The sequence below is a fragment of the Arachis ipaensis genome, chromosome B4 (genome assembly GCF_059453495.1).
Source record: "Arachis ipaensis isolate K30076 ecotype BB chromosome B4, ASM5945349v1, whole genome shotgun sequence".
Classification (NCBI taxonomy): domain Eukaryota; kingdom Viridiplantae; phylum Streptophyta; class Magnoliopsida; order Fabales; family Fabaceae; genus Arachis; species Arachis ipaensis.
This window is the reverse complement of record NC_142439.1, coordinates 98,351,582-98,360,560: the sequence shown is the minus strand read 5'-3', so window position 1 is coordinate 98,360,560 and position 8,979 is coordinate 98,351,582. Positions and strand designations below refer to the sequence as shown.

The 8,979-nt window shown below is 33.3% G+C and overlaps 2 protein-coding genes across 8 annotated transcripts; both read left to right on the top strand.

Annotated features, from left to right (window-relative positions):
* The first annotated feature begins 632 nt into the window (after positions 1-632).
* LOC107639416 (la-related protein 1A-like) lies at positions 633-4,971 on the top strand. 5 transcript variants are annotated; one of them, XR_015880793.1, is made up of 12 exons: positions 633-918; positions 1,127-1,173; positions 2,085-2,231; positions 2,500-2,548; positions 2,701-2,782; positions 2,989-3,134; positions 3,318-3,430; positions 3,546-3,581; positions 3,703-3,843; positions 3,947-4,010; positions 4,597-4,674; positions 4,832-4,971. XR_015880793.1 is itself a non-coding variant. In XM_088483573.1 (12 exons), exons 7-11 carry the CDS (start codon positions 3,423-3,425, stop codon positions 4,621-4,623), a joined length of 276 nt encoding a protein of 91 aa, XP_088339699.1. In that variant the 5' UTR covers positions 633-918; positions 1,127-1,173; positions 2,085-2,231; positions 2,500-2,548; positions 2,701-2,782; positions 2,989-3,230; positions 3,318-3,422; the 3' UTR covers positions 4,624-4,657; positions 4,832-4,970. The 5 variants fall into 5 exon arrangements, 2 of the variants coding, with proteins under 2 accessions (XP_088339699.1, XP_088339700.1); XR_015880792.1 differs by having other exon boundaries at positions 2,989-3,230; XM_088483573.1 differs by having other exon boundaries at positions 2,989-3,230; positions 4,597-4,657; positions 4,832-4,970.
* LOC148568514 (transcription initiation factor TFIID subunit 14b-like) lies at positions 4,885-6,498 on the top strand. Of its 3 annotated transcripts, XM_088483570.1 has the most exons (6): positions 4,885-5,025; positions 5,111-5,215; positions 5,359-5,547; positions 5,629-5,661; positions 5,935-5,991; positions 6,225-6,498. In XM_088483570.1, exons 2-5 carry the CDS (start codon positions 5,152-5,154, stop codon positions 5,952-5,954), a joined length of 306 nt encoding a protein of 101 aa, XP_088339696.1. In that variant the 5' UTR covers positions 4,885-5,025; positions 5,111-5,151; the 3' UTR covers positions 5,955-5,991; positions 6,225-6,498. The 3 variants fall into 3 exon arrangements, with proteins under 3 accessions (XP_088339696.1, XP_088339697.1, XP_088339695.1); XM_088483571.1 differs by lacking the exon at positions 4,885-5,025 and having other exon boundaries at positions 5,070-5,215; positions 5,359-5,526; XM_088483569.1 differs by lacking the exon at positions 4,885-5,025 and having other exon boundaries at positions 5,070-5,215.
* The last annotated feature ends 2,481 nt before the right edge of the window (positions 6,499-8,979 follow it).

Here is an 8,979-nt window from a genome sequence, read left to right as displayed (position 1 = left end):
TTTTGATTTTTTTTAAACTGAAAACACCTAGGTAGCTGCCCTCCTGTAAATTTGTGACTCAGTTTACAATAATTTAAGAGAAAAGTTCTAAGACTAACAGAATTTGTTATTTTTGACAAGCAATTATAACTATTAATCTAATTCTTTTAGTTTAGCAATCGTTTTTAATTGCTTACAATATTTCTTAACCCTTGCTAGTTGCTAATGATTAATCCATCACAGATAAACTCCATTTAAAGATCTGTTACTAGCTCATGAATTTTTGTATGTACAAGATGAGATTCAAACTCCGACACTTGTTTAAGCGGACGAGTGACACTACTAGAAAACTAGTTATTACAGACGGATATTTCCGACGGATTTTATCCCACTGAAATACAGAGGGAATTTCAGAGGGATTTTTTGTCGGAAAACAAAAAAAATGGATTAGCATAAATTACAGACGGAAAAGAGAATCCGTCGATAATTTCGTTGGAAAAATTAATTTTTTTCAGTGAGAAATAGTTACAGACAGAAAATCCGTCTGTAATTAAATAGACAAAATGCTGTGTTTTATTAAATTATTACAGACGGATTAAATTTTATTAAATTTTCCGTCGGAAATATATTAGAATAAGGAGATGAGTCACTCTAGAGTACTTCGGTTCACTTTTTTTCACGTGAATTACTCCCATGCCTTCTCTCTCTCTCTCTCCATTGAAGCTCCATTGAAGATGTGACGTCCTCCGCTATTGCCGTCACCGCCGCCACTGCGGCTCGCGTCGCATGAGCTCCTTCCACCGCCGCTCTCAATGTGTTTGCTCCTTTCGTCGTCACACGAGCTCTCTCAGCCGTGCTCCCTCTGCCGCTGCTCTCGCGCTGCTTCTTCTCTCCTCGCCGGAGGTTTGTCATCGTCTTCTCTCATCGCTGTTAGTTCAGGTAGGCCTCCGCCTCCTTCTTGTCCCTAGCCCTAACCCTTTCATTGTGATTCTGTTCCGATTTCATTATCCCTAGCCCTAACCCTGTCCCTTCCCTGTTTTTCTTAACCCTAATTCTCGTCCCTTAACCCTAATTTTCCGTTTGTTCTCTCTGGTTTAGAATTATGTTATGTGGATCGATTTTAATCCTAATTTGTTTTTTTTTTCAGGTTCGCTGAAGGTTACACCATCTATGGTCGAGTGAAGATCCCCAGCAGTATGCTTTGTTTTTCTTTTTTGTCACTCTGATTTTTATTTTCTTACTTTTTAGTTAATTCAAAATCTAATTGTTGGATGGTGACTGATGCGAATAACCATTGCATTTGAATTGGCAGATTTTTTATATTTTGTTCAATAAACTTTAGAGTGTATCTGATAATGTTAATTGAGTGGAATTCAGCAAGGTTTTGCTAGAGTTCATTGTGGTGTGCATCCATTCCTTTGTGTGCATCCATTCCTTGCATCCATTTCTTGTTAATGGTGTGCATAAATTTGTTTGTAGATTTAGGAACAAAAAACTATATAATTCCTGGAAATACTAGTTGTGGTTTTGTAAATTTCTATGATGTCACTTCTATGAGTCTTTTTGTTTTTCTTCTAATAAGAGAATCTTCTGCTACTGTAATCTTAAGGGTCTTAGATCCTACTGTTGACAATAATGGGAAGCTGAATGTAATAGTGTTGTAGTACATAAGTGTGTTATACATAAATGTTATGTTTTATCATATTCAATGGCTGCTTAATATCTTGTACAAGACATGAACTTACAAGTAGGGACATCTCATATAGAATGTTCAGCACTACCTTTCCTACATAAATGGTTTTCATTTTAATTATCATGAATATCATTTTCACTTGAATTTCAAGATTTAATTGATTCTTTTTTAATTTAAATTGGAGTTAAAGTAACAACTTCAGATATCGGGGTGAAATTTGTTTCCAACTTTCGATTTATATGCATGGTTGCGATTGATATATTAGCTGTTCTTGTATTGCTTTGCTGATATTTGATAATGGGTATCGCTTGAGAATTCAAATGTGTGCTCTATTTTGTACTTTCCCTGTATTAGTGGATTGGTTTACTCTTTTGGCTCTGCATTTAACATTGGATTTACCCTTAATACACAGGTTTGGTGTGTGAATGGTCAGGAAAAGAACCTTCTTCAAGCCTCTGATCAGTCAAAATTTTTATACCTGAACTAATATTTGCTTGCACATTCTTCCATTCTGCTATAATACAAACTGATCCTGCTATCCTTGATTCCTTGTATGGAGGTGCACTTTCTTTCTTTCTTTCTTTCTTCCATTCCTGCTATTCTTTTTTTTGGGGGGGGGAGATGGAATTGGAAGACAGTGTGTTGAATATCAAATGCTATCCCCAGCACATCATCAAGTTCTGTGTGCAAAAAAACAAAAATAAAAATATGGGATTGGAACAATTTTTCTACCTGCCCCTGCCTAATCTGAAATGAATGTTAAAAAGTGAATTTTATTTGGACTGCGGGTTTGGAGTTCTAGTGCTAAGAGTTTCGTTCTATTTCAGAGATAAAACGGTGGCAGGTGCAGCCAATGAGTGGGTCGACGAAATTAAGGTATTTGTAAGAGTAGGGTACTATTTTAACATTTTATTTTTGATCAAATCCAATCAGACTTTGACGTTGAGGCATTTGAATAGTTGCGTTTAAGGTTCAGTTAACTCATTGAGTTGGATGATTTGACTTTCAATTCTTCAACGTTTTAACAGTGTCAAAGCATCTATTGAGAGGTACAAAAAAGCCAGTTCAGATTCTTCTAATGGTGGATCCACTTCTGAGATTAATGCTCAGGTTATTACTTATTAATTCATTATTAATCTCATCAGCATCATATATATATAGCTTCTTCAATATATATTTCAGCATTACCAGCAAGAATCTGCAAAACTGCGTGTGCAAATCAGTAACCTTCAGAACCACAACAAGCAAGTTCGATGAACCAATTATTACTAAATAATTGAATCACAGAAAAATTGAACAATTATTGCATGATGCAGGCAAATCTTGGGTGAGGCTTTGAGCAATATGGCTGTCAAGGATCTCAAAAACCTTTTGGGGCTTTATGAGCTTATTTCTGCTAAAGAAGCTGTGATCAATGGTGGTGCTGATTAGATTGTCCTAATAAACAATTGGCTTACTTCAAGTAGGGTTGGATCTTTGAATGATGACCATATTTCATTTCTTAACCGAATTTATGCTTTGTTTATCTGAAAATTAGAGCTGCTGTGAACTATGATAGGTTAGTTAATGTCTTAATGCAAATGCTTGTTCTCCTCCCCCCCTCTCTCTCTTCTTATCTGAAAATCTGAGGCGCATTTGACTTCAGCTGCTGCTTCTGTGGAGGGTTAAATTCAGGATGCTTGTGACAATTCTTGTAGCATCTGTCTTGAAGCCTTCTGTCTTGTAGCATCTCAGTTGAAAGAAGCTTTGCATGAGCAGGCAAGTTATCACTTCATATTCTCAATAGTTTGTGCTCAAATTCTGCTGTTACTAGGTTTCACATTGATATTTTCAGTTCCTGATACATCTTGCAATCCTCTGTATACATTTTCAGGAATCTGAACTGGAGAATGTTCGAACTCAAATTCAGGTATATATCATGATTGTTTAACTCAGAAAACTGTCCTATTTGGACTAGCTTTGTATTGGTAGTTTGATTCTTTAGTTTGATCACTGAAAAGCTCTTTCCAATTATTCTCTTAATTTTGCAGTCTCAAACCCTCCAAATTGAGTAGTTCGCCACATGGTGGTCTTTCGAGTAGTCCTCCTGTGGGCTCCATGCCAAAATCTTTCCCACCTTTTCAGCATCCAAGTAACCAACTTTTAGAAGAAAACGGTTTCCAACAGCAGAAGTACGTTATGATACTTGGCTATGATATACGTGTAATAAGGTCTAGGACTATATTGAACATGTTGTAATTTCAGAATTTCTCATGAGGTTATTCTTCCCTTCAGGTACGTGAAATATCATAAACAATGCTTGAATGATCGAAAGAAACTTGGAATCGGTTGCAGTGAGGTGGATTTCTATCAACTTCCTATGAACAACCATATTTTTTGTTACTATTATTTTTATTCAGTTTATAGTGAATTTGCTGCAATTGTGCAATTTTCTTTTTGTTAGATCTCTATAGAATCAAGGGTATGAGTTCCTGTAAATAATGGTAGAAATGTCTGGCTTATATAATGGATGTCCTCTATCTGTTTGTATTTTTGCCTGCATAACTAGGTGGGATTCTTCTTCTTCTTCTTCTTCTTCAGCCAAATCTGTCGCTTCTTCTTTGTTTTCTGCATAAATAGACAAAAATGAATGCTGAATTATTGCTCGATCTGCCAGCTCTGTTGATTTTGTTTGTTGTTGAGGTTAAAATGTAAAATTGAAATCTGATGAGTCTCCTTCTCCTTTGATGTGAACTTCTTCTGTAAGTTTTAGATTTCTTGCTGATTCTGAAGCTTTTGCTGTTGTAGACTCTAATTCTGCAATTTTATGTTCTGAATCTGAATTCCAAAATTGGAGATATGTGATTATTGAATTTTCTGCCGCTAGCTTTGCTGAATTGTTGCTGAGTAGTGAAAATTCTGCGTTTGATTTGGCCTGAATCTAGAAAATTGGAGGCTCCTGGAGTCGTTGATGATCATTGATTTGGCTGTGGTTACTGTTCTAAGGTCGTATAATGAGACTGGTCAGTTTTGGTTACTTTTGGTACTTTTTCGGAAATTGATTTTATCTTAGTATCAAATTAAACACTGGTCAGTTTCACAATCACATTACTGAACTCAATTATCTTGTTTGTTTTTGTTTTGTTTTGTGTTTTTAATAAGAAATTATCACAATTGCAGGTGATGATGTTATTGTTAAATAAGCATTGGATGCAGCTGATGAGTTTCAACAGGGACGAATTCTATTGGGCGGAAGGGATGAGCTCGGCGGTGGTACATGGTTGGGCTCCACCAGGGATGGAAGGGTGGCTTTCCTCACCAATTTCAGGGAAGTTGAAAGGCTTTCCAAAATCCTTTTTGTATATACAAAAAAGGTGTTTATTGCAATTGTTTCCTTGGTTGCAAACTAATAGTGCTATATGATCAATGAATAAACAAATGATTTGATTATACATACAGTGATAACTACGCAGAATCCACTTTCTAGAGACAGCTTTCTGATGAATGGTTATGCTCTAAATACTGGCCGTGCAGCTCAAGGAATGCCTCTAAACAGCTGGATTTGTGAGTTTTAGTTACTTATTATGCTGTCTTCATGTTTGTTTTGAATTTGTTATGTTTAGACTTTAGACTTTAGAGTTGAGGAACCAATTTTCATTTATTTAATTTTTATTTGTTATGAATGGTACTGGATTTTGTGCTTGTAGGTAATCACCATTTGAAATTGTATCCAGAAGAGGAATCTGGTCCTCAGTCAACAAAGAAACCTGTTGTTGTTGAATCTTACGATGAGATTGTATTTTCTGAACCGTCTGAGGCTTTTCTGGCGCATGTGCAGAATCATCCTGTTGTTGTTGTGCCTAGGCTTCCTGCTGGTTTGACTTTGCCTAGCCCATGTGAGTTCTTTCAAATATTCTTTTTCATTCCGCACTCTGTTAATAACCCTTTAAATGTTTCAATTCTTTTGGCTTATGCAGTACCAATTGAAACTGGGAATGGAAAGGAGAGAGGTACCAATTAAGTTGTTCTGATCTCTGTTTTGTTTTTGTTGTTCTCTCTGTTTTTTTCTGTTTTGATTCTTTGGCATAGATTGTTCTAGAGGTACCTTTATGAGTGAAGCAAAATTTGTCATGTGTACATTTAATATAGAGAAGTGAAGTTGGCGGTGATAATGGGGCATTAAAGTATACAACCACTATTTGATAATGGTTCAATTGAGAGTTTTTGTTTAGCTCTTCGTATATTTTGGTATTAAAGTATATGATTGTACTTTGTTATGGCAGGTATACTTTATTTTGGATAATGCTACTACTTAGCAAGCATTCAGCTACTATGTGGAGGTATTATGTCTCCAAATTTTACTACAGTACCTCCTTTACCCTCCCTTAAGAAGCTCATGGTTCTTGCTTTCTAAGAAGAGATGTGATTCTCTATGTACCGATTCTTTTATAGAAAATTGTTCATGCAAAAGAGACTACTTCCTGAGTGCAAAATGCTTTAAATAATATGCTTTATTTTTATTCAAGCATTTCAATTCACTCCAATTCTAATTTGGGTTTTAATTCTATTTCAGTCAGGAGATGTCAAAATTAACTTTCAATATGGAGCTTGATGCTGCCAATGCAACTTAGTTATCTATTAATATTTTAGATTATTCTATCTTTAAGTGCTAAGTGTAATTTGTGACATTCATGTAACATTGGGATGGTCATCTTATTTTTTTTGGTATTTTTTTATTAAGACAATGAGATATTGGCCAATGATGTTGAAAAATAACATCCAATTTTATAGGTATCATGTAATGAATATTATGTTTATTTATGTGATTTTTGGCTTTCTTTTTTCAATTTACAGTGTTTGATGGAGTAAATTTAGAAAACAAATTTAAAGTATTCATTTTGCAATGAAAAAATCTAAAAAAATTCTATTTTATCTTACTGACGGAATTACAGACGGATTTTCTGTCTGTAATCAGAACGGGATGATTTTCCAAAGTTCAAATTACAGATGGAAAATCTGTCGGAAAATCCGTCTGTAATTACAGACGGAAAATCGGTCGGAAAATCCGTCTGTAATTACAGACGGAAAATCTGTCGGAAAATCCGTCTGTAATTACAGACGGAAAATCCGTCTGAAAATCCGTCTGTAAACAGACGGAAAATCCGTCGAAAAGTTCGTCGCCTTTGGAAAATGGATAGAAAATTTACAGAGGGAAAATCCGTCGGTAATTGCTAAAAATCCGTCTGTAATTTTCCGACGGAAAAAAAATCCGTCGGTAAATAATTTCCGACGGGGCTTTTACAGAGGGACAAAATCCGTCGGTAATTTCGTCGGTAACCAAAAATCCGTCTGTAATAAAGACTAAATCTGTCTGTAAATCTATCTGTATTAATCCATTTTCTAGTTGTGTGAGTTAATGACCATTCGACTAACCCAAGTTAATATTTTAGTCTAACAATCTAATAACATATTTTTAGTTTTTATTTTTGAATATTACTAACTACTCATTAAAAACAACAAATTTTGCTATATTATAATATTCCTCTTAATTTAATATTCTGAAAGATTTGATAAGAACATATATGAAGCAAAAGCTACATTGCTTTAGTATCTAATCATATCAAATCCATCTTATTCTCCCTTCGTTCCCTCCCTCTCTTTCTCTCTCTTTCATTTATTCTTTTTCACTTTTCTCCAATGATAACGCTAAAGCTCACTTTCTAAAAAGATAATGATTTTTATGTAATTGGATATTTATTTTTCGTAAGCAAAGTCTCAAAATTAAGTTGTGGTTAGAAAAAGAATAGTAAAATTTATTTTTATTGCAATACATACCCGAGCCAAAAAGATGAGATAATTATACCTTCCTTTTTTTCTCTAAGATTCTTTCTTTAGACTGCTTTTTGACGAATCATTCTTTACAAGTTAGCAAAATTCTTGCATGAGCATGAGATCAGAGCTAGTGTTCCAGTGTACATGAAGCTTCATTCCTAGCTATCAATCAATGTATAAGAATCTTAAGCATCATGATTTAACTTCTTTTGTCGAACTACCTTGTTTTCTCACTCAAAAAGATGATAATGAATTACTGAAAAAGAAAGGAAGTTCCTTTTGCATTTCTATTTTGTTTGAGGATGCCCACAGGCAGCAGCACAATATAATCTATTCGTTTGGCTAGCTATTCAAGAAAGCTCATTCTTGTCTCTGTCTAACCCAATATAATTGTATGCCATGTATGTATAGGTAGCGTTTATTTTTGGAGATAGGACACAGAGACATGGACAGTACATCTTTAAAAAGTATTTGGAAGCATAGATATGGAGACTAAATATATTGTCTCCAAGACAGTTTTTTATACTTTTGTGTCAACTCTTTTACAATGATGGACACGGGATTTAGAAGAGGGACGCGGACTTTTTTTTATGATTTTTTTTTGTCCATAGATATTTTTTATTATTCCACTATTATTCCTTCTTATTTTTTCTAATTTGCGTAGTTCTCAGAAAGGTACTTTCTTCTCCATGCTCTTTCTCTGTCTCTACGTTCTCCTTCTTTCTCTTTTTTCAGGAACTCTCTCCTTTTTGTAAAAATTTTTATTGGATTGGATAATTTCTTTTTTCTTTTATCGTTCTTACTTCAATATCATTTTAACCTTGTATTATATTATTTGATTTGTAATAAAAATAATAACAAAAATAATTAGTCTTGAGACTTTTAAAAGATAAATATTATAAAGGTAAAATTGATCTTTTAAAATGCTAAAAAGTAATTTATAAGTTGTAATTGATTTTATATAATTTAAATAAAAATCAATTTTTTAAAAAGAAAAATCAGTTTTTAGATAAAAAAAAATTGGTTTTCTAAATAAAAATAGATTTTTATGTGCAAAAACTAATTTTTTTATGTAAAAATAGATTCTTTTTTAAAACTGATTTTGTATTTAAAATTAATTTGGCTTATTATCCTAAACAAAATTTTTTATTAATCAAACTCAGATTTATTTTTTTTGTTAATATTAACCATATGGATTTCTACATATTAGTAATAAATTTAAAAATAAAATAATTATATTTATAAATTTTATTTTAATATAAATACTATTATATACTTTTTTATTAAAATTTTTGGCCCTTTCAAACATTTTTTTAAGTTCCCATTGTCTGTATTCCTACTTACTCTCATTCTCTATTAAATTAATTTATACTAGAAAATTTGAAATCACATGGCTATTTTAGTCATTTCATATAATATTTTAGTCTTGTCCATGTATATCCAAATATAATACTGGACATTACATTATTGTCTTGTACATCGTATCCAAACACAAT

Bases quoted from the DNA above. Each gene is read 5' to 3' on its own strand.
- LOC107639416 (XM_088483573.1), top strand. The intron at 3,582-3,702 runs GTATATATCATG...TTAATTTTGCAG, and splicing joins ATGTTCGAACTCAAATTCAG to TCTCAAACCCTCCAAATTGA. The intron at 3,844-3,946 runs GTACGTTATGAT...TCTTCCCTTCAG, and splicing joins AACGGTTTCCAACAGCAGAA to GTACGTGAAATATCATAAAC.
- LOC148568514 (XM_088483570.1), top strand. From the start codon at position 5,152: ATGAATGGTTATGCTCTAAATACTGGCCGTGCAGCTCAAGGAATGCCT. The intron at 5,216-5,358 runs GTGAGTTTTAGT...TTGTGCTTGTAG, and splicing joins GCCTCTAAACAGCTGGATTT to GTAATCACCATTTGAAATTG. The intron at 5,548-5,628 runs GTGAGTTCTTTC...TGGCTTATGCAG, and splicing joins TTTGACTTTGCCTAGCCCAT to TACCAATTGAAACTGGGAAT.